Source organism: Scatophagus argus, chromosome 6, assembly GCF_020382885.2.
Source record: "Scatophagus argus isolate fScaArg1 chromosome 6, fScaArg1.pri, whole genome shotgun sequence".
Classification (NCBI taxonomy): Eukaryota; Metazoa; Chordata; class Actinopteri; family Scatophagidae; genus Scatophagus; species Scatophagus argus.
In genome coordinates, this window is record NC_058498.1 from 19956996 (window position 1) to 19981547 (window position 24552).

The 24552-nt window shown below is 41.5% G+C and overlaps 2 protein-coding genes across 6 annotated transcripts in view; one reads left to right on the forward strand and one right to left on the reverse strand.

The window, feature by feature from the left end:
- Positions 1-16: 16 nt before the first annotated feature.
- On the reverse strand, positions 17-7212 carry anapc4 (anaphase promoting complex subunit 4). 2 transcript variants are annotated; one of them, XM_046392786.1, is made up of 28 exons: positions 6962-7211; positions 6433-6548; positions 6241-6346; positions 6019-6151; positions 5853-5927; positions 5731-5757; positions 5581-5625; positions 5380-5464; positions 4807-4914; positions 4520-4690; positions 4377-4441; positions 4205-4247; positions 3996-4072; positions 3807-3907; positions 3672-3723; positions 2800-2855; positions 2651-2697; positions 2500-2556; positions 2352-2408; positions 2172-2265; positions 1864-1961; positions 1641-1702; positions 1502-1540; positions 1321-1422; positions 1163-1240; positions 899-1066; positions 541-664; positions 17-385 (listed from the first exon to the last, which is right to left on the reverse strand). In XM_046392786.1, the coding sequence occupies exons 2-28, from the start codon at positions 6538-6540 to the stop codon at positions 140-142; spliced, it is 2424 nt and encodes an 807-aa protein (XP_046248742.1). In that variant the 5' UTR covers positions 6541-6548; positions 6962-7211; the 3' UTR covers positions 17-139. The 2 variants fall into 2 exon arrangements, with proteins under 2 accessions (XP_046248742.1, XP_046248743.1); XM_046392787.1 differs by lacking the exon at positions 5731-5757 and having other exon boundaries at positions 6962-7212.
- Positions 7213-7256: 44 nt separating this feature from the next.
- palld (palladin, cytoskeletal associated protein) overlaps positions 7257-24552 on the forward strand; it is a 53350-nt gene continuing 36054 nt past the window's right edge. Inside the window, exons 1-4 of one of the 4 annotated variants that reach the window (XM_046392784.1) lie at positions 7257-7332; positions 8411-8472; positions 9043-9336; positions 10986-11975. In XM_046392784.1, coding sequence (XP_046248740.1) covers positions 10987-11975 — 989 coding nt within the window. In that variant the 5' untranslated portion in view covers positions 7257-7332; positions 8411-8472; positions 9043-9336; position 10986. The remainder of the gene's footprint in view (positions 7333-8410; positions 8473-9042; positions 9337-10985; positions 11976-24552) is intronic. The other 3 variants (XM_046392781.1, XM_046392782.1, XM_046392780.1) reach the window with 3 other exon arrangements.

Sequence of the window (24552 nt, forward strand, 5' to 3'; positions counted from 1 at the left end):
AAACAGTACAAAAAAAGAAAATGTGAACACAAACGTGTTTATTTTCATATACAGATGTTAGGCATACTTAAGAATGTTGTAAAAAAAATGCAACAAGCAAAAGGTGGAGCCAAGTATTTATTCAGCTTGCTTCACTGACTCAGTCTTGAGAGAGTTCCAGGGCTTCCTCAGACTCCAGATGCTCCACAGTTTTTTGGAACGCTGCCCCTCTTTGTCCTCCAGCTTCATCTTCAGCCTCTACACTCTCCTCTCCGTGCCCCTGACTGGTCATTGATGTTTCCAGGACATCATGGTCAGCGCTGGTGTTCTGCGACTCTGCTCCCTCATCATCCTCATCTTCGACATCCATCTCAAAAACACGGATGTGCCTCAGATTGGCACTTAGCTGCCAGGAATAAAAGGGTTAATGTTACACTCATTCACTGGCATGCTGCTGGTAGAGAAATATGAGAACACCAAAAAAATGGATCATCTGAACTGATTTTTACTGATCCTTGGAACTAACAGAAATAATGGGTCCTAGGAATTAATTTAACGTACCACACAGGCCACTTTGCGGATTCCATTAACAGCAACAAACTGAGCCTTCATGCTTTCCAGTTCACGCCACTGATTCCCCAACACCAGTTCTTGGCACGGAATGGCGCTGCTCTGCTGGTCCAACCTGAAAATATGGGCGAAATATGGAGCATTTAAAGTATTGTACAGCATTTTAAAATTAAACCCAGCCTCAACTACTCAAATCTAAAAACAAACTACCCCACAACCCTGACAGATAAGTGTTTTAGAAAATGAATGAATGAATAAATGAAAAAAAAAAACAAACTACATTCAGAATGGTGAGAATTTTTGTTATGAAAGGAAGATATTCCTAATAGAAATGCATGCACACACACACCTCAGGTTAGGCTCCCAGTTGAATTCAGTCTCACAGCTCAGGGTGGAAGCAAGAGGAATCTGAGCCAGGACACGCCTTCTGTTCTCTTCTTCTGATCCTTGCAAGACCACAGTTAGCATTTCATCGTCATAGAAACGAGCATCCAGGCAGCTGAACGCATGACTGGGCCTGGAAAAGAAAATCATGTTAAGTCATGGCAGAAACACTTTCACCAGTTGAGGGATTATTTTACATATTTTAAAAACAATAACTGGTAGAACTAACTGTGCTACGGCATTATCATCATCTGCATTGTCAAGATGGTGGCTGAGGTCGATGGACATGACGCTGTTGGGGATTTGCCTGTGGGAACAAAAACATGGTTATACACTGATTAAAACACACAGAGAAACTCACATAAACCCACAATTACACCAATGTACCGGTTTGGGTCTGTTGCTTTGCGTAATAGGTAGAGCTTGCAGGGTGAAATCTCTGGCATGCAGAACAAAACATAGTGCATCTTGGCTTTCTTGTCATTCCACCTGCAGGATAGCAAAGAAGTATCATTAATACAAACCTGTCTGTCTGCGCTTATCATTATGAGGTTTGTGTTTTACTTACAAAGATGGAAGCTCAAAAAGTCGTGGAGTGTTTTCAGAGCTAAAAAAAAAGGGACATGAACGAATAAAGACGATCTTAATCACATTAATTTAGTCATACTTTAAATAATACAGATTATTAACAGAAAATTATATCGTACCTCTCTGGCACAGTGTACAGGGGCAAAAAGACAGCCTGGTTTACAGACTTCCCAATCACTTCCTGCATACACATGAACAATAAATGAGAAACACTTTAACTGAATTGAGAATAAGTCAGATTTTTCATTAAAATGATCTGTGTGATTGTCCCTGACATTTCTTTAACTCAGTGCTTCATCATATAGGTGAAAAAAAGGAAGACAGACACCACACAAAACTCACTGCAGGTTTCTGGAGACACTGCTCAATCACATTCTCCATCATCCTCTTGACAAAGTGCAAAGATTTTTGGGGATATGAAGGAAACAGCAAAGGGCTCTCTAGATAAAACAGTTAAACATCCAATATATTAGTTATGGAGATGGTATTTGAAGTAAAACCAAGTATAACCCAGTATTTTCTCATCAAATTTAACCTCATTCCAAAAGACACAGTTATGAAACTGGTATTCTCCTAATTAATAAAAAAAATAAAATAAAATTAAGTACTTAAAACTAATTTAAAAATCTCAAGGCAATATCAAAGTTCACCCTTCAGATGTGTGCTCTCCTGTAAAAACTTCAGCCACTGGTTTCCCTTTGTGTTGGGCGGAGACACGAGGTCATCATCCTCATCCTTCAGGTACTGTCCATATGAAAGAGAAATCAGAGTGTTGTAAGAGAGCAGCTTCATTTTAAAACACTTGAAGGCATGCAACACAAACCACTTACCTGACCAACTCGCTCTACGTTGAAGTACTTCCCTTTACGATCAAAGAGTTCTTCATTCTATTGAACCAGAGACAGCTTTGTAAACAGCAATAAACACGTTGAATACGTGTAATTAACTATCATCACAGTGCCATTAGGCTGATCTCACCTCACTGAAATGCTCAGACAGGAAGTCAGCCACAAATGCAATGTCCTTTTGAGTCATCTAATGGATTAACAAAACATGATCAAAGTATTTAATAATTTCAGAAACACTTAAACTATCACAAATCTGTCTCTCAGCACCTTTGATAGCTCACCTTGTTGAGTTCTGGCGGTACATGCTCCTCACACATTCGTAGCATAGCTGCAGGGAGCATGAAAACAATTATTAATACTTCACACTTGGGATCTTAGAAACTGATGCATGTCAAATTGCACAAATGTAATGTGTAATATTTATTCTTACCCACATATAGCCACCGAAAAAAGGCTTTAAAGTTCTTCATACTCTTGTCAATCACCCTAGATGACAAAGTAAAAACAGTGACTCTGTGAAAACAGCAGCAGATACACCATTTACACAGAAAAAAAGAGCACTGCTATTAGCACAAAAAGCTAATAAATTCAAATGTCATTGAGCTGGACAAACAAACTGGACTGGTGCAAGAACGTGGTTACAAACTGGACTGGTGCAAGAACGTGGACATGGTCTACAGAAAGGGCCAGAGCCGCCTCTACTTTCTGAGGCGGCTGAGGTCCTTCAACATCTGCAGGACGATGCTGAGGATGTTCTATGAGTCGGTGGTGTCCAGTGCCATCACATATGCCGTTGCCTGCTGGGGCAGCTGCCTGAGGGTGAGGGACACTAACAGACTCAATAGAATCATCAAGAAGGCCAGCCATGTTGTGGGAGAGGAACTGGACTCTCTGACAGTGGTGTCTGAGAGGAGGATGTTGTCCAAAATAAGAACTATACTGGACTTTCCCTCTCACCCTCTCCACAATGTGCTGATCGGCTACAGGAGCTCGTTCAGCAACAGACTCATACTGCCACGATGCACCACAGAGCGACACAGGAAATCATTCCTGCCTGTCGCCATCAAACTGTTAAACTCAGCACTGTGACGGACACACTCACTGTTTATACAATGTACATATTGGCTACTTTTACACATTGCACATACCTGTATTTTTAAATTTTCTTAAAAAATTTTTGAATACAGTTTTTGTAAATACTACTGTACTTGAGATTTTAGTTTTTGTTTATCCTATTTGTCTGTAGAAACAAGAATTTCCCTCCAGGGATTAATAAAGGAATTCTGATGATTCTGAGCTCACTGCAGAAGTTCGTTGGCTTTCAGAGAGAATGAACCCACGGCTGTGATAGCACCTGAAAACATAAAGCACATGTGGATGCTGATGATTAAAGAAGAGCTCATTTTTTACAGTTCATTCAGGTCAGGGGCATGGTACCTTCTATAGCTGCTGAATCCAGACCGAGGGGCTCGAACTTCTGCTTCCACAGAGACATGCCTTTCACCTCGCTGAGGTGATACAACAGAGCCTCAGAGCCGCTGCAGCCAGAGAAACAGAGGGAGAGATTTTAACAGAAAAATCCCATGTAGCAGGCAGTGTTGAGGAGATGTGAAAGGCTGAAAATACCTCTGCAGGTGGCTGATCACCAGTTTCTGGATGCTGGAGTACGAGGACTCAATCGACTGGCCAAGCTTCTTCAGGCCCTACAATGAAAATAGAACATGCAGATAAGAAACAAACAGTATGTGTTTTTCAGTTAGAGTAAATTTTAATCCCAATTGTGTATAAATTCAAGCTTGAACACTAGGAGTATTTATGCTACCTCTCACTCTCACCTTGACAGTCAGCTGGTTCATTAGAAGAGCCTGCAGCTCAGGGCTACATGAAAGCAAAGAGCCAAAGAGCAGAAAAAATACACAAATTAGCTCAAAATATTTTGTCATCATCTACAGGACACTGCAAACATTGCAACATGATAACGACAAAAGAATTTGCCTCTTTTCTCACCTTGACTGTCCCCACAGCAAAAGCTCCAAAAACTCATCTTGAACTTGAGTGCTTGTGTTTTTTTCCTGTAACGATGGGAAATAAGACGTTTGGTGTGCCCTCTCAATTCAGCCAATTTTAGGCTTTAAACTACAACTACTGACCTGAACGAACTTAGTGAGTCGAAGATCCATCTGCATGAGGATGTCCTCCCAGGCTTCGCACATACATGTGAGGGACAGATGCAGGTACTGCAGCAGGGTAGAGATGTGGGTGAACTTGCGTGCCATCCTGGTCACCTCAGGCAGACAGTCTGACAACAACTCCGTGTCTAACTGAAGGACAAAGCAGCAGTTAAAATAAGTGAATAAAAACGCAAGTTAAGTCAGAAATAAGAACATGAAGGAAAGTTTATAAGAGCTAGAAAAAGAAGCCAAACCATACAGCTCACCTGAATGTAGCAGATCTCTGGGTTGTTGTCAGCAGACCTGACTTCTGAGATGACAGACAAAGACTTGAGATCACTGGACAGACTCAGGCTGCGACAGGTTCCTGATACCTGTGTCATTAAATGAAAAGATAATGAGTTTAATCACCAAATGTATTCGTATATTTTTCAAATATCAGTTTTGGAGGCTTAATTTTGGATTTTTCTTTGTCAGTATTGACCTGAATAATAATTGTCATGTCATGATTATTGTGCCACAGGCACAACTCATCAGTGCATCATGATTAATGCAATTGTTGTGAAGCTTACAATTGTTACATTTTGTTGAGCCTGTGTCAGGTAAGCGATGTTTCAACTCTACAGTAATTGCTGAGGCTAAGATTGTGGAAAAGTATTACATATTTTGTAAGATGTTACTACAGTAACATCCATTAAGTTAGACTTTTGTTTTTGCTGTTTAATGACACAATTCAGCACCTCAAACTATTTTTTTCAATAACCAAAATATCAGTTGATTAATTCATTCTTATGTAAGGCGTATAGGACAAAGCTTGCAAATGAATGAAAGAGCCTCACTCCCGTTAAAGTGGCGATCTTGTACATCCCATAGGCATAAAGCTCCACAAAACCAGCGTCTCCTCCAAGAACAAGTATGTTAAGCCTGTATGTAAACAAAATGGAGCTATGAAATCAATTCCAGTCCAACTTCAAAAGAATATTGCATTAAAAAGACTCAAAAGAGCAAAAAAAGAAAAAAACAAAAGAAGCTTAACTTACCTGACTTCTCCCAGGAGATTCATTATCTCATCAGATTTTTCCTCACTGTTAGATACACAGACAGATAAATACACATGGCTGTTATGAAAACTATGAAACAGTAGAAAACTAATATCAGACTAGTGAGGGATGCATAAAATCCTGCCCCACCTGAAGATCTTGGAAGTTGTGCTATAGCTGTTGAAAAACATCAGTTTGAGCAAATGTTACTCAATCAGCCAAGGAGTTTCTGTCTTATAATCTGTGATCTGTACAATGAATGCTGCTGTTACCTCTTAGGAAGTGTTGGTAATTTAGGAAGAAAAAGTTTGGATTCATCCTCTGAGTTGTAGAAGGAGGTGAGGGCACTGCAAACATGAAAAACACCAAAAATGTACATAATGCAGATATTCAGACATCCTTTGTGCCACTGGTTTGGTCTCTGAGCCTCGTGTGTACCTGCTCTCCTCCATCACCTCCATCCAGTGCATGCAGGTTACAGGGTTCTGCACTGGAAACACATGGAGGATCTCTGCTTTCTCAACACCACACAGGACCACCTGCTTGGTGTCTCCAAGGCTGAAGGCCAGTACTGAGGAGTGGATAAAAGTATAACAGCTTCATGCTTCCATCAACAAGCACATGAGTAATAACAGAAAAATGCACACAGTCATTCCTTACTTTTGCCATCAGGTCTCCATGCAAGTGCAGTGATCTCCTTCCCAGTATACTCACTGGGTGGTAAGCTCCAGACACGCTGGAAACTAGCCAAGCGATGTAGCAACAACTGTGGACAAACCACAACTATACTATTACAAAACCATAAAGCACACCAAGAGATCTTTTAGAATAAATAAACGATTTTAAGCCAACCTCTCCCGCTGTGTTGGCCAGGGCAATAAGATCCCTTTTGGGAGACCACGCCATACACAATACAGGGTTAGGAAGTTGCTTCTCTCCCACTTGCCGGAAGGCAGGCATGTTTTTGGCTGAAAAATATGAAAAGTTTGAATAAATAACAGAAATTAATTAGGACGACCAAACAATATTGCTTAATATATTAAGCAATATTCTTACGTGACAATGTCATCCTGTCATGTGAGGACGACAACACCGTTATGCCTTTATTGTTATGTGTGCAGTTGTGCTTGGGTCTTTATGTTACAGCGCAGCTTGGCCTTTTCTGAATGTAAATGGGTTATTTGGGTGTTTGAACTGTGATGTACACAACAATACATTTGCATAAGTCAGTTTGGCATTTGAGAAATGTAACTAGCATGTAAATGTCAAGAAGCTTGCAGCAGGTGGGTAATGTTACCGCTGACCACGACCTAATAAACAAGACAGTACAAGAAAGCTAAACTAACTAAGACGAAGAGCTAATAATCGGCAGGAGTCTTACCGTTATGAGTTGACAGATGAGAGCCTCTGTTTCAATCTTAAATATTATGCTAGCAGGTTTGTTAATGAGCCGACGAAGTTAACGTAGACAAAACCGCATGGCTAACACCGCTCTGCACCGTACAGGAGGCGAATAAATTACTGCAACATGTCGTGCTGAACTGTAAAAACGACGAACACTCTGCACTCTATGCTGCAAAACACCAGTTTTACGTTTTCTTCATGTTTTCACAAATGGGCGGACGGCGCCATATTTTCCCTATAACCAATCACTGTGGTGCAACGGAAGCCGTGAGAAGACAGATTGGCTCATAAGGAAAACGCAATTCATAAATGGCTGAGCCATTGAACTGGTTAGTAATCAAGCAATAGGTGAGTCAGTTTGTCGTGGGTGAAACGATACTTGGAAAAAATTACTGAAACCCACGTTTAAGTGGATGTTTTTGTAATGGTTTATAAAGCGTTTGACGTACAAATGATGATCTCTGCTGGTCAAATGTCGATACTGCATTGTGTATTTGTAGTAGTCACAGTGCATATAAACTTCTGCCAATTTACAAGTTTAATTCTGAATGTTTTCACCGGAAGCATGCTATAATGTTGTAGTCTTGTATACATTCACGATGTGTGGTTGTCGTAAATGTTCATTTCCCTCTGGTGATAAAAATAAAAATAAATTGACTGCAGTGACTATTTGGAAAGTTTGTTTAAGAACGTCTGTCATTGCATTTGTCTAAACCTCTGACTGTCATTAATGTTGAATTTTTAATGTTGTTAAATGCAAACACGATGCTACTGTGTTTGCATTTAGTGATGCTAACACAGTTAGCTACTAGGCTAAATTTCCTAAAGTATCAAATCGTATTATGCAAATAAACCCTTTCAGAGCTCAGCATGTTACACCGAAACAAAAAGAAGGGATAAAACTGAAACAGAAAAAAGCTTTTGGTTGACCAGCCCCTTCAAAAGGAGTAGATGTATTTATCATAGTTAAACATGTGTCATTGTGTTATCTATAGAAATACCATAATATTGAATCTACGAGAGGTGAATATGATCTGTGGTGCGAGGAATAGCGTCGTGGTGAGCACATAACAACGTGCAGTATATACTATTCTTACACGCAGCACAGATACACGTCTGTAGATTATAAAAGTCACCATAAATAATACGGTTATTTTTAAATGATACCTCAGTAGAGTAATAATTGGGGCACAGTGAGAAGTGAGTGGAAGCGTGTGTATGTGTGTGTGCGAAGTAGAAAGTTAAAGTGGAAATTCCTTCCAAATTTGTCACTGGCACTTAAGTGCAATCAGTAGATGGATGAAGAACGAGAATAGCTCTGAGAGCACAAAATGTGATAGTGGCCTAGAAATAGACCAAGTGAGACTGAATGGCCCTCAACTGTCTGATATCCTTCTAACCCACTCTTTTGTCTTTTTCCAAGTAGCGTGCACTGCAGAGCCAAATGAGTCCAGCTGCACCTCTCTGGACCTGATTTTTAGGATTAGGGTAAGGGAGTGTGGATGGACCCAGAGCTGGAACTGGACTAGAGCAACCTCTCTTTTTCTGCTACACCAAATAAGATAATTCTGGATGCAATGTGTTGGCTAGGCAGATAGTTTAAAATGTGACTGATCTGTGCCTTAATTGATTCTTAATATCCTACATGTAAGCAGCACTGATACTGACAAAACCGCTGAAGCACTGCTCTTTCCTAAATCCTCCTGGGCTTATTTTATAAAGATAACTTTGCATTACCGAGTCAGATGGGGTGGTCAGTGGGTGGTCTGAGGTCATTGGGTCAACTCAGCTGGACACAGTGGACAAATCGCTGTCATTTTACCTTGTCATATTAGACATCTTCACCTGGCAAACCATAACCCAGCTAGTAAGTGACCTGTGGTATGAAGTGTGGCCAGTGTGCATTGAGGGCATCTGAATGTTGCAAGAGCCTCAGTTGTACTAACTTATTATTGTTAGGTGTGTGGTTTCAAATATCACAACAGAATGGCTGTTTTTCATGTTTGATTAACAAATATTTGTCCTGTAAAAATGTCACCCCTACCTTCTGTTCCCCAGGCCTACCATAACACTCTCTCTTCTTGCCAGTATTTGGCTGTGAAACCTGAGCCAGGGCCAAATATAGCCCCACACAGTGAGCAGTTAGAGACCAGGACAGATGGGACAGCAGGCCACTGCAGACGCAGTACGCAATTGGACCCTGAACCTGAGAGATCCTGCCGGCTGTTTGACCAATAAGGTTGCTCTTCTGGAAAGAGAAGGTTCTTTTTGTCTCATTCTTATTTAATTAACGGGACAAACCTGGAACCGCAAAACCAGGAGAAAGCCTTTGGACAGTTAGCGCACTTCCAGGTAAGTTTTGCTCTGTTCTTGTTGATTCTCTCAGCAGCATTTTATAATTTGGTCATTAATTGTTTATCAAGGATATCACTTAAACCATCTGATGTAACAGTACACCTGTTTTTTTAATGTAGTGGTTATATACAGTCATATGTAACATTACATACACAATATTGTTTTCTTTTAAGGACATTTGGATTCCTTCTCATTTTAAACTAGGCCTATTTGTCTTAAATATAACAAATACTCTAAAAATACATATGCAGTAAATATTGAAGTTCATTAAATGACGCTTATGAAATCTTTGAAAGGAGAGGACTAATTGGAAACTTTGACAGCACTGACAATTGTTGTAACAATTAACTGCCATGCTGTCTCAGTGGTTTCTTTTTTCCACATTCTTATTTAATGAGCACATGGCCATTTTATTGTCCTCATCAGACAACAGCACGTTTCAGAGCCATATTCCTGGTTCATCTGGTCATCTGTCTAGTGCTTTACACCACTGATTGTGGGTATGTGTTTGTGCGTATCCACTTGTACCTGTGTGTTTGAAGGTAGTGGTTTCTAGGACCTCTTTCCTAAGCTCAGAGCGGTTGGATTTTGTGCTGCTGCTGTGAAACATAGCTCAGGAGATTAAAAATAACAACAGCTGGTCTTCAGGACGCCATGAGGAGCTGAGTGTCACACTGCGTCATGCATGTATCCACATCAACGGCTTCACAAGATGTTATGCGTCTAGAGTCAACGTCCTGAGAGATCAGAGTAGAGGAAACACGCCTATTTTAATGTGCATGTACATGTGACCTCGCTTGCATTATGTGTTAGTTAACATGCAAGGATGCATCATATAATATAATGTGCAGTATATACTGCACTCTGCATGCACTTACATTTGAATTATGATTTGAGATGTTCTTACAGGCATATTTTGGGAAAATGTTACAAACAAATGGTCTGCTCATTCAGAACGTACTGGTGTATTCTATATAGTGTGGACTTTTGAAATAGCATCTTTTGATTTCTGCAACTATAGCCCTACTCTAACTACACTCTAAATCAGTATTAAGCGACAAACATCAGCTGATTGATTGATTAGTTGATTGACAGAAAATTAAGTTGTTTAACTTATGGTTTTAGACGGTTTTATTTTTCCTCAGCTTCAAATCATTGTATCAGTGAGGAGACAGGACACTGATGGACATACTTTTGATCAAGTCTTTTCTAGACTTTTTAGGTTTAGAGACAGTGATTTATTTATCACACAAAAACAACAAATGGATCAGTAAGTAAGGAAAAATTTTTTTTTTAGCATCAGCTGTTGGTTAGTGTGGAGTAAAACATCATGAGAGAACAGAGTGATGAGGTAAAATGTCCCATCAGAAACAGAGAGAGTAAGACATGCCAGTCATGTTAACTATGACCTCAGTTAAGGGCATTGCTAATACCCACCATCTGCGTCCAGACAACACTGGCCTGAGTCATCCAGCCAGCTATGGATGGGAGAGCAAACGAGCCAGTATTGTGAAATCTATATTTTAAACTTGACTACTCTTGTTTGTCATTTCCCTTTCTGTTGTTGTGTATACAGTATGAACTGTACAGATGACAGTGTAAATCCGGGTCATTTGCTGGTTGATGACAGTTGATGTGTGTTTCAGGATGCAGGACGGGGGTTGGAATCAGCCACTCCCCATCTCTCTGCTGCTGAAGGACCCGGCAGAAGGCAGGACTTTGCAGGGTGACGGAGGTGTGTTTTCTGAGGCATCCTCTGATGGAGAACTCTACCTAGACTCAGTCACAGAGCTGGATTCTGGAGATGGGGACTTTGCTGATCTTACTGCCTTCTTGAGTGCAGAAGAAATTAACCGTAGCCTGGACTTGGCCCGGGAGGCCTTTGGTGACCAACCTGAATCCGAAGATCCAGGCCCCTCTGATCCTACATCCCAGGAGCAGGCTCTCCAACATGTCCCCTCTCTTCCTGTGCCCCCCGAGACTACTGAAAACCTCACCAGAAGCCCAAACCTGCAGCACCAGACCAAAACCCCCTGCCTAGATGACCATGCAGCAGTTGAAGCCTTTTCCAGCCATAATGCACCCCTCAGCAAACCCGTAAAGGTGCCCAGTGAGGCTCCATCCTCTGCTGAGAACATCATCCACCGCAAACCCATCCAGCCAGTTTATAAGCAGGATAAACCCAGGCTGGTTCATGAAGGTCTGGAGCTGAATGATCGGGCAGCTTCAGCCACAGAGTTCTGTAGCCGAGCTGCCACGTTCATCGAGGAGCTGTCATCCATCTTCAAAGGTTCTGCTCATTTGGAGCAGCAGGTGGAGGAGGACTCCTCCTCTCCTGATAGTGGCTATCTGTCTCCAAGGAGTCGACGGCCAGTTCCTCAGGGCTCAGCCTCTGCTTCATCTCTGCCTCCCTGTCAGCAAGAGGAGACACTGTACAGCCAGCCAGCCATGAGTCAGCCTGGAGGCTCGATGGGAGCAGCAGCTTCTGCAAGCTACCAAAACTCTGGAGCTCCCGCCTCACATGGACCGCTTTCTCCTCCTTGCTTCCTCCAGAAGCTGAAGAGTCAGGAGGTGGCAGAAGGAAGCCCCATTCGTCTGGAGTGCAGAGTCAGAGGAAACCCCCTGCCGCTCGTAAGGTAAGGTTTGATCTTGGTTGGCAAAACTATTAAACATATGTTCTGGAGCTTTTAGTTGTGTCACATGATCTTCCTCAGTAGGCAGTATTTGTCCTGTTGCAATTGAAAGTGTAAAATTACCACCAAAACTTTGCTTTCGCTGGAAGGTTTAAGGTTTGACCTGAAACATATGGCTTTATCAGGGGGGGTTGGATGTGACCGGTACCTACTAATTTCACAGAGAACATTTCTTAGTTTGTTCATCATAGACTTTTCAACAGACTTATCAAATTGATACCAAAATCTTTCTTTTTTCATAAACAGTTTAGGTAACATTAGTGAAAACCTTTGTGTTAATATTCAGAGTTCCAAGTTATTGAAAGAACAGTCCGAGACTGCACTGACCTGCAGTATATGACTAGACCTTTATATCACAGTGTCAGTGACGACCAGACCAAGGGTCAAAATTCAGCCTTGCTGACCTGGTCCCAGTATTTCAAAACCTTAAATCTTAGATCACAATTATCCAGACAGGATTAAATCTCAAAATTGGGTAAACCAGGAGATGTGATCCTGATCATACAAAATTTTTCACAAATCTTAGGGTGGAGATGAGGATAGTGTTGATGCTAAAAATCAGGATGATCCCAATCCCACAGAAAGAGTGAATCCAGTGTGGGTTCAAGATGGATGTAGAGAACTGTAGGATAAATGGCACATTTTTAATCATTTTTTTCTTTCGTGCTTTTGTATTAAAGTAACACAGACCAAAACAATACCCATTTTAAATTAAACAACTACCACGTGCAGCTATCCCTCCTGAGTCTTTATATAGTATGTCCCACTGAGCCACCGTCACTCTACAGCTGTAGCAATTCCCACTTTTGCACTTTCAATATGTTTCAGAAATAAGCATCAAGAGAATCACACATCATGCTGCCAATACTCCATCAGTTTGTCCAAATGCTGCAAATATGGATTCTCTAATCCTGATCTTGTGATATCTGGATCAAAATGAGATCTGAAAATTCTTTGAAAAACCTGAAAAACCTGTGAAAACCTGGCAAAGAAAGGGATTAGAAAATCTGGATAATTCTGATGTAAAAGTTTTGAAATACTGGGCAGACATTAGAGATAATGTGAGTGAGATGGGAGACTCCCAGGAGGTGAGAGTCACTCATGTGTTGACAAGCAGAGCACCTGCTTTCACATTTGGGGGGGGACTTCCACTCTCTGTAAGCACATTTGTCCATTGGTACCTGTGCCAGTTAAAGCAGGGACGCTGGGTCTAATATGTGCCTGGACGGACTGTTTGAGAGCACAGAACCCCCTGCCCCTGGCTAAACTAAAAATACACCCCTCTCTTGTTTCTAGATATGTTAACCTCACAGCTCAGTCAACATGCTTGTTGTTTACTATAGAGACATACCTGCACTAAATGCAGGTGGAATCTGTCTGAATGTGATGGTTTCAGGGCTGGAAGCATATTCTTCCTGCTGTGTGTGTGTGTGTGTGTGTGTGTGTGTGTTCCTCCTGGTAGTTTAGCTTTTCTGGAGGAATTTCACTGATCCTGCACCGAACTGTCCATATTCACTTTTAAACAATCAAACCCTAATAATCAGAATTGAATCATATCATTTATGCCATGAAAGGCTGCACTATTATATAAAATTGGACAGTTTGATTGTTTTGTGCATCAGTTTATGTGCATTTCATCACTTGACCCTGACATGTTGAGTATCTATTGAGACCTTCTTTTACCAGTATAGTTAAAGAGAGGCAATGTGTTTTTAGGTGTTTGGATAATCAGAAGATATGAAGTGTGTGGCCCAGGACATGTACCTCCCCAGTAGGCCATGAGGGGCCTCTTCTGTGGCTGTATAAATAGTCTTGAGGCCAACAGGAGCCAGGCACAGGAATGCAGGCAATTTAATGACTAGGCATTTTCTGTCACCAGGCATCATGTCTCCCCACACCTTCTTGGGGAAGATGAAGGTAGTGTGCAGCATGTTTAACCACTAGGAAACAGGAGAGCGCAGACACTGTGACCACACTGACATTACATAACGGAGAAAATGAATGGGAAGCTGAGAGTAAAAGTTAAAATAGTTAAGCCTTTTCCACCCATAATGTCATAATCTGTATAGTGCATAGGTCCCCCTAAAATGTTATGAGCTTCGTGCTACTAAAAGTGAATTCAGCTGTTGTTACAGAATGAAATGTAAGGATTTCTTAACCGAGTGCAGATTTGTGCAGCGATTTTTGTTGTTTGATGGATTGTGTGTTCACTCTTCCATTGACATGCGCTCAGTGTTGTCTGTGGGCTGTTTAAAAAGTGCTGTCACTTCCTGTGATGGCCACCCGTTGTGGACACTAGATGGCAGCATGTGATTCAAAACAATAAGGAAAGCAGTTTCTTCTGTCAGTGTATAACATATCCACACTGTTACATTTCAAGAAGTATAGTAGCTAAAAGGGTTTATGGCCTGTATCTCTGCTCAGATCTCATATTGAATGGTGAACCTAAAGCTTTCTCTGCTGCTTATGACACTACCCTGTTTTTGTTTCATGCTCATATGTCAGAATTTCTTACCTGCAGAAGTTCTTGATGTGCATGTGTGTGTGTGTTTAGGTGGTTATATAGTAATTTTCATAGGCATTTTGTGTTTCATTGGGAAGTTAACAGCTTCAGTTCACCCTTTTTTCTGCAGAAGTTGGCATTCTGTTATTAGTATGTGTGTGTATAAGCATGATGTGAGATGTTGCTTTCTTTTTTTAGAATAATATGTTACAAAGGCTTAATTCAAATTCCTTACTTTATATCCGATGGGCAGCACCTTTGATGGAGCTGCCAGTCTGAACAGGTGACACTACTGGTTTTCTCGGCTTAATGTGTTTGTGCTGAGCTCATGCCAGCATTTTGCACGGCCAGTGAAAGAGACATTCCTGGTGGTTGGGTGCTGGGTGCGGTCTTCTGTGGCCAACCACAATTTGTCTCGGCCAGAGAACCTTATGGTGCTGAGTGCCTGGTATTCTTCAGTGTGTCTTCATGCTCCTCACTCACAGTGTTTTATGCAGTGCTCTGTTTATAATGATGCATCTCTGGTATTGGGATGCGTGTGTGTTATATCTTTGTGGGAACCACTTTGTGCATTTTTTCAGTCTGAGGTCATTTTGGCGTTTGCTTCTTCAAGGGGCTAGTTTTGAATCAAAATTAACTGTTGGCATGAGAGAACAGAGAATGTATGCAGTCAGTGTAAAACCCTTGTGTGTATGTTTGTGTGGTTAAAGAGAGCATTTCTAAACAAAATTGATGGTGTGAGGTCTGGTTGTGCGGCACACCAAACATGCTGCGGGTGCCTGATGACTGATTTCTCACTATTTCGGTGCACTGCAAAGCAGACGGGGAAAATCCATTTCGGATTGTGGCATGCTCTGCGTGCTCTTTTAAGCCTTTTGTCTGATGCTCTTCCATGTCATTACCCTAACTGCATGCTGTGAAACAAGGCTTTTGAAGACTTGAGTTGGAGTTGAATGAGTAGAGATGGGCAGTTACAGTATAGAGAGCAGCCCAGTGCACACAACCACAGGGTTGGAAGCTTGGAAGATGAGATGATGACTTCTGCTATGAAATCTACACGACGGTGGCTCCAACATCAGGAGGAGCCGACATTCCATAGGCTGAGGATGGAATTTGTTGTCAGATGTCCAGTATGATGCTGCCTTCAGACATGGTACCCTGTTTGAGATAATATTGACCAACAGCATCGTGGATGCCAGCAGGAACACAGACAAAAAGGACACACACACACACACACACACACACACACAAACATGTAATCCAAGTTTTTATTTTACAAAGTGTCTATGTTTTTATACGTCCCAAATTGTCCTTTTGCGTTTTCCTGGTCCAAAAAAAAATCTAACAGACAAGGTTCAGTCCTGGAAACCAAACCACTTGAACAAATTGTGGAATAATTCATCCCACCACAGCCAGAAGGGCCAAATCTGAGGCTTCAGGAAATACCCTGTGTCATGTCCTGTTATTGACTTGCTTTTAAAAATTTCCCCATACTTTGTATTCTAGTTCTGTATCTTTTTTTATATTTGGTCGATGAACATGCGAGGGCAATACAGTATTGCCTTTGAAGTCCTTGCTATTTGTTACTTGTAGTTATCCACTTTGGGTATCAGTGAAATGTCTTTTCTGCTACCAAAATCATTTAACTAATTTTGTTTTTTTACACTTTGATGAGAAAACAAGAGCCATGAATTCAACATGCAATCAGTAAAGTCAATAAATCAATACAGGCATGCAAACCATGCATGGTTGCTGTCATTAAATGAGTTTAGCTGGTTTGATGAAGTGAAATAATGCTTGCGGCTCTCTCTCCCTGGGTTATGTGTACGTGCATCTTATACCTCAGACCTTATATCACTTACTATCTTAAACCTTATGATCACAGTTCCAATATTTTCTTACAGATGCTTCCCCTGTTTTAACAATGACAACACGTATCAAGAGCCATGAAAGTGGCAGAGAATCCAATAAGTAATCTGCGCTTGCGTTTTCTGGTTCTGCCACATTATTTTATGCTTGTAGATGTTTTTTGGTCAATGTAAAACGGATGTAAAACATTTAAATTGAACCTATTTGAATGGTGAGAAGCATAAAATGATGAGAATGTCAGTGAGGCATACGATATTTTTAGTTAGAAGCAAGACATGAAAAATAATTCAAATTATGTCTTATGGCTTTGGTTTCTCGAGAGGCAACAGTGTTGGGTTCACCATCTGTGTGATGACACAGATGCAAGTTTGGCCTATAGTGCCAGTTGTTGCAGTAGTGCAGCAAACAGTTACAGTAGCCCTTCCTCCTACATTGTGTGAAACAGACTGGGTATGAGGTCATAGCAGGTGACCCACTGCTGACTCATGACGTAGCCTGACTGTAATGCTGACTGTTTGGCCTGTTTCAGGAAGGCCATAATTTTAAATTCTCCCTCATGGGCTCATTTGATCTCTGCAGGAGGAGGGGAAAGGAAAAAGCCTTGGTATTTTTATACCTGCTTTTTCAGAAATTTTGCAAGCATGATGTCATTTCATATTTAAGCTCCAAATAATGAGCAAGCCTGGACTGACTGCAGGAGGTGCACTCATACTTAAAATTAATACTGTATGGGGACTATTTGACAGAAGCTTAACATTCCTGAAACGTGAAAACATTTAAGAGGGTGTAACTTTAACTACGGATACTGTATGGAGATTTCACAAGTTGCTGTGAGGTAGTCAGTTTGACGTATTGTTCAGTTCGCACCAGGCTGATAACTGAACTATGTCCACGACTGTGTGATATACGTGTACAAAGCTGAGACTATACACCAGTCACTGTCACATGTGGCCTACTGCAGATTATACACAGGAACATAATATCGAGATATCAGCAGTAGAACATCCAGATGGACATACGTCAGTGCTATTCCTCGGCAGTATGTTAATGTCAGTCGTGATGAATGGAGCTGTCCTGTCTAAGCCCCAGCGGTGGCCTCTGGCCCTTTGCTAGCCTGGTGACAGAGTGTGAAGTTTCACCCAACAAGGTGAAACTTTTCCAGCACCTCCTCTTGCCCTGGAGTCTAGAAGTTTCAAGTTCATTTCATTTATATAGCACTTTGAAAAAGCAAACAGGTTTTGCACGCAAAGACAGACATATGTAGATATATACATGCATAAAGACATAGATTTGTATAACAGAAGGCTTCTGATCCACTCACCTTTCACTAATCCACTTATCTTATGACTCTGTACTTTTCTGCACGCCACTGATATGTTACATTTTTATGTTTCATACATATTGGCTGCATTGAAACTTTACATTTCTTTACATTTTTTTAAAATTTTATTTTATGCTGTTGAGTGGTTAATGTCTGGTTAGATTTATGCACAAGAAACACTTTGTTAGCGTTTGGAAAAGATCATGGTTTAGAATAAAATAGGGTTTGTCGCTGTAAACACAGCTGGAAAAGTCCTGATGTCTCTTTAAAACATATCCACTTCTGTCTCCACAAATGTGCCTGGAAAGTTGAAAATATCCACCTTTGTTGGCTGTTAAAATCATGACTTCTTGTTAAAAAACAAATACACTTATGTCTCAATGTGTTGTTAGACTGATCCTTTCATGTCAACCAAAATATGGCTGGAAGAGTCATGAGGTGTGTTTAAAATGTCCAGGTGTCAGCAGGTCTCCAACATTGGTCTGCTGCTCAGCTCCTGTCTCACCTAGGTGTTACACCACCACCATACTCCACCATGCTAAGAACTAATGTGAAGTACGCTATATAGACAAAAGTATTCAGACATACCTCTTTATTATTGAATTCACATGTGGTACAGGGCTATTGTTCCTGGGCTGGGCCAGGCCCCTTACTTCCAGTTAAGGAAAATTTTAATACTGCAGCATACCAAGACATTTTGGACAGTGCTACACCTCCAATCCGGCAGCAACAGCCTGGGAAAAGACCCCCTGCACCCCAGCACAGTTGCACCCCAGCGCACAAAGTAAGGTCTGCAAAGACATGGCCAGATGAGTCCGATGTGGAAGAACCCGACTGGCCAGCACAAAGATCAGACCTCAACCCCATCAAACACCCGTGGGACAAACCAGAACGGAGATCACGAGCCAGGCCTTTTGGTCCAAAAGCAGCGTCTGACTCACAAATGCTCCACTACATAAATGGGCAACCCCCCCGAAACACTCCGAAATCCCTCAGAAAGGCTTCCCAAAAGAGCAGAAGTTGCCACAGCTGCAAAGGGGGAGACCAACTCCACAGCAAAGTCCCAGTTGATGTAATGGTCATGTGTCCCAATGCTTTTGTCTATATAATATATTCCACTTCAAAAATGTCAATATAATACATAATGAAATGTATAAATGTAATATATTTGTGGTGTGCAGAAATGTACAATGCCATCATTTATTTTGATGAGTGGATTGAATCTAAGCTACTCTGATGACTGGGATGTATAAATTACAATGTGTGGGTTCTTTCATTTTCATAGTCATGTTGACTACCAACATGGGGCCACATTGGGTTCAAATTAAAGGTTAGATTATTTTCAAGGGCAGAGCATTTGACATTTCCAGCTGTTAATCAAAAGAATAAACCTCTCTTAATGTTAACTCTGTGTCTGGATCTCTCACTCACAGCCAAAAGGATTCTGGGCTCACTGACAGCATCATGTTGAAATCACATTTAGAGCTTAGTGGGTGAGTGTTGTACACCATGAAAAGAATTTGTAATTGTTGTGTCTCAAAAATGTATAACAATGTTATTTGGATTGAGTGAAAGAAGGAATATTTCCATTCTGCCTGAAGTTTACTGAGATAGGGTCAGTAAATTACTACTAAACAATAAGTTAGTGGTAATTTACTGACCCTATTTTGTTAAATAAGAAAGGGAGTAGCATAAGAGTAGGGGGAAATGAGATTTGTCTGCCATTATATAAGTGGATCAGTGACAGTTGAAGAAGTGCAATACCAGATTTAATATGAAGCATGTCTGTTGCGGACAAAGGCAGCAGTCATGCACGGCAGGAGGACGGTAATCTAAGACAAGTTCAACAGGAGGATGGCCAGAGGACACTCCATAAATCTTCACTCTGCACTAAAGCCTCTCCTCCACACTGAGTGTCAGCAGGCCTGTTTGACCTCATCGGCAAACACGCTCAGGCTTAGTATCACCATTTACCAGCTCCAGCAGGCCTTACATGGTCAGTGACACATAAATGCTGAAACTACATTCAGTCGGCTCAAATTACTTTTGGGCCTCACGGAGAATGTGGTTCCAAAATTTGGCTATTTCAAATACAGGGCACAGGTACACATTAAGAGTGAGCAGGGCATCAGAGATCTGTCAGTGGTGTTGTTGATAGCAGTAAGGACTCCGCTGAGACACTCCTCTGAGTCCTGTCTGTCTCTGTTCCGCACTCAGCGTTTGTAGTTTTGAGTCATCCGGGCCTCGAGGTCTGTTCCACAGCTGGGCTGTGAACAGTAAGCACCCGGGCTACATTCCTCTGTTCACCTGTTAAATGACTCTCTGCTATTCATCACGCTTGATAAGGCATGGCCATTAGACTCAGCTTACAGTAATCTGCCTTTTGATGAGATATTTTAGGCTGTTATTTTTCCTGGACGTTGGATTCCTGCGTGGCTGCCAAAGTGCTGCGTTTGATGTTGAGCCCGATTCAATTATGTATCTTTGACGATACTGAAGTGGTGGAATTTAGTGTATGCTGCTCTGTGTGTTTGGGTGTCTGGAGTGCTCTGTATAGAAATGGTGGCTGATCCTCTCTGTGCTTAATAACTGAAAAATGTGTGTACATGTGTTGTACACTTGGCTGTGTGTTGTGTGCAAAATCAGAGTCTGTGCGCGGATACTTGTTTTACAAGGAGACGAGAGGTCAGATGGGACTCATAAAGACAAGCTCGAGTCCTCCTTCCCATGTACATGTGGCAGGATAACAGCTGTGTGAATGTTAAACTGTCTCACAAAGAAACTCAGGAGATGCATCTTTGTTCATCGGTCTCTAAATGTTTGTCTTTTGCATTTCACTCGACTAAAACGTCCCTGCCTTTTCCACAATTTCAGTTTAGTGCTGGCCCTTCTGATATCAAGTGGAGAGACAGTTGGAGTGGGGGGTCTACAGGATTTCGTTTCTTGTGGGGGGAAAAGGGGAGAAAGAGAGGAAGATGCGCCATGTCTGGCTCATGTGTGTCTGATCAGAGCTCAGATCTAAGTCCATAAATTCAGAGTGTGGAGGAGAGGTCTCAGAGTTCAATCCCTAACTACAGCAACTTCAGCCTGTTGCCTCTATTGCCATTTATCTCCTCCAGTATTTTGCTGGCAGTAGATTAACAGTAATTTCTTGTCTCTTTCAGCAGAATTACAGGGTGCACTGAGTTCAGCACTGACTTTGTGCATCCAGTCAGTTAGTCAGTCATCCAGTCATTATCTTATCAGTATGTTGCTCACTATCTATGATTTGCCTTTCGAACTGAAAATGTTCAAGGATACCGATGTTGCGGTGCGCTGCTCTCCCACACACCAGGAAAGGTGGTCTGTGTGTCGCTGAAGCAGATATTTTTGTATGCTTGTGTGTTTGCATGTTTGTGGCAAGTTCGTGGGTGGCTGGTGGAAGGGGGGGGGTCGTGCACATTTTGTTTTGTTTTTTCTGGACTTACAGATGTTTAAAAGTGTGCTGCTTCCTCTGTGTAAAACTTCTCAAGACGGAGGTTGCACCTGACCTGTGCAATTAATAGGATGTCAGTTAATATTGTTATAACAATAGTAGATAGCTAACCTTTGAGGGATATAGCTTTACAGTGGGTGACTCACAGTAACCATACATGTGGCCGCAGATTGGCTCTGTGTGGTTTAACCATTGCATTAACTCCATCTAATTGTTGTTCCCAGAAAGTTATGATACATACCTAAAATTAGCGCTGACACAGACTGTTTTGTGGTTTGTCTCCAGCTATAATTACTCAGTGGCAGGAAGATCGATGATTGTGGTGAAGGGGCAGATGTTTTTTTTTTTAAATTGATGGAATTTAAAGAACAACATATGATGTAAACATCCGCTTTTCTTTTAGGTGTAAGCTCATATGTAGAAACCCCCTGCAGTCTGGACGTTTGAGGAAAGAATTTTGGTTTAATTGGGCCTCCTCTATAAGATGAATTCCTCCATCCCACAGCATCCAGAATTATACTCATTCATACCCACAGGGAGTATTACAAATACTGCACTCCACCTCCTATTAGTTTTAGTATAGAGGCTTCATTTTGCTGTTTAGATATGTGTCCTCATTTATTTTATATGGCTGATATGTTTAATGTTGGACTCTTCTGGATGTTGCATTTGTTGTTTTTTATGCTGGATTTATTTGACATTTGGGAGAATATATTGTCCTTGCAGTATGACATCATGAGAGGACATGTCTGTCTCTGTTTTTGTTAGTGTCATACGGTCTCCTTGGAGCAAAAACAGAAGTTGCCCTGACAACATGCCCCCATTTTTTTGTGATGTCAACTGACCCTTGAAAGATCCTCTTGAGCAGCGAAATAGCCTGCAGGCGTGGGTGTCTGACTGAATTCAATACACATGAGTGTTTGGTTGTTTGTGTTGTGACTGAGAAATGGTTTTGTGTTAGCAAGTGTATATATATGTGTGTGTGTGTGTGTGTGAATGCTGTCCTGAGTCTATGTGCACCTGTGTGTGTTCATATGATAATAAACCCAGCATGTTGCTCTGGGGGAGGATTCACTTTATCCTTGTTGACTCATATTTTGGAAGGCTGCTTTCATCTGCACATTTCTGTCTTTCAGACAAAGCAGTTGCTCTGAGAAGGCCGCTGTCACTCATTCTGTAATTAAGGGGGACATACACACACTGTTAATGCCCTTCCTCTTATAAACCCATGTTTTATTGTCACTTGGGGAAGTTCGGTGCTTTTCATGTTGTTATAGCTACAAATGAGGCCTTTTTTTTCCCCTCATACCAGAAGAGTTTCAATAAAAGAACTGCATGATTACAGCATCTGCCACTGGGACAGGACATTGTTAGGTGTGTGTTCTTCTCATCTTAGATTTTTAAGTTGCACAACCTCACACAGAGTGCAGACCTAGTAACAAGCACCACAAATAATCCCATCTGCTTCATCCCAGGGGTAGTTCTCTAAGGCTCTTCACTGGCAGCAACCAAAATATCGCTGGCTATGGCATGTGTTATAGCCTGAATGGAGCCCCTACAGAAAGAGACTCACACCGCACCCTTTCATTCTGCTGTGGACTGTGCATCAGACATCAACCCTCTGGCTCTAAACAAACCACAAATACCAGATTTGTATTTGCTGACCTATGTGAATTCAGAGTTTGGAGTGTTTGGGATTATTACACGGTCAATATGTGAGTATGTGTGTGTGTACAAACTTTGACCAGTCTCAGTAGCCACAGCCATTTGTCTTGTACTTGCCAGGTGCTGCCAAGTCAAAGTGGTCTATTTCGATCCCGACTTATCCATGCTATTTTTGTTCAGGCCTAACTGGGCTTTTTAAGTGCCCCCCTTAGTTCTGGCATGTGGGATTTATTAAGTAAGGGTCTGTATATTTAGTGCCTTCTCATTTTGTGCCACACTGTAGTACATACTGTACCACTGTCATCTTTTATTTTGTGCTGATTCCCCTTGCTGCAGTGACAGATCAGAGCCCCATAGGGTCGTTTGGCTGCATCCCAGTGTCCACTGTGGTGTTTTTGTCAGAAAACAATTTGGGAGACAGATCCCACAAAGAAATCCTTGAATCAGCTTGTTTAAATGTTTGTAGCCCACAAACTGTTTCGCATTAGAGGATGTTTACCTGTTCCCAGCTATGACAGGCTTAGAGTTGCAGTGAGGTTGACTAGCTTGGACAGGATTTGTCCTTGTTGTGAGGAGAAGGAGAAGAGAAGAACATGGAGACAATTCACACAACCACTGGAATTGTATGAATGCACTGAGTGTGGGAAGCAGTGAAACAGTTTTTTGCCTTTTAAATGAGTCTTAAATGTGTTTTTTCTGCCCTTCTGTCTTGTGTGGAATTTGGCAGTTCAGGGCTGCGAGGGAGGGAGCAGCCCTCCGCTCAGTCCGAGCCTTGTGTATATGTCTCACTGCGTGACTCAGAGTGGCAGTCCTGGTGTGAGAGTGTCAGTGGCTCAGTGTGTGTCATGCTGTCAGGAGGAGAAGCTCTGTGTGCAACCTAAGATCAAGGAAGTCACCAGTGGCTTTTATCTTAACTGACTGGGAGCAGCACAACAGCTCAGGTAAGTTACAGAACAACCACCTGACATGGCGATGTGATTGGCTGGTGTACTCAGGTGAAAGTAAAGCTCCATTTCACTTGATCTTCACAGTCTAGCCATACATTTGTTGTTATAAGGGAGATTAGCGGACTGAGGGCACACTCACCCTCAATGAGAGCACAGTCATGTGGTCGACATCTCATTGAACCCGGCTGAACTTTTATATTTTTACTTGTGATGTGATGCATTTTTCTCTGACGGCCTTTGTGTAAGCTCTGTTGGAATGAATGAATAGTTTTGTTGTTTTTTTGTAAACAAAAAGGAAAAAAAAAATTCTATTTGACTTCCATCTCTTAATTCTACTGATTTTTTTCAGCCTTTACAAAAGTGGACGAAATTAAATTGGTTGTGAATGTGTGTGTGTTCCCATGAGTGCCGAGGTTTGTGCCTTTGTAGCTCAGCTGCTGCATATGTCTGTCACTATTTCTGCTGAGTGTCTCTCTATCTCACTCTCACACACACCCATACACACTTCACATTAGTTCAACAATTCATTGCTGCAGTGACAAATAAATGAAGTCATAGTCTGTTGATTCAAACTGTAACTAAACATATAACACTTAATATAGTTCCAAGAGAATTCCTTGTAATCCTAGCATGAATTTCCCTTTTTACATCAGTATCTGTGATGATTCACTTTGCACCATTTGCCTTCTTGACACACTGGAGGTCTCTGCTCTCCTGTGATGCATCAGTGGACGATATCT

Excerpts from the sequence above, each read along its gene's own strand:
- anapc4 (XM_046392786.1), bottom strand. The coding sequence starts at position 6,540 with ATGCCTGCCTTCCGGCAAGTGGGAGAGAAGCAACTTCCTAACCCTGTA. Across the intron at positions 4,248-4,376 it reads TTGCTGTGGGGACAGTCAAG|CCCTGAGCTGCAGGCTCTTC; the intron begins GTGAGAAAAGAG and ends GCTTTCATGTAG. Across the intron at positions 665-898 it reads AACTGGGAGCCTAACCTGAG|GTTGGACCAGCAGAGCAGCG; the intron begins GTGTGTGTGTGC and ends CCATATTTTCAG.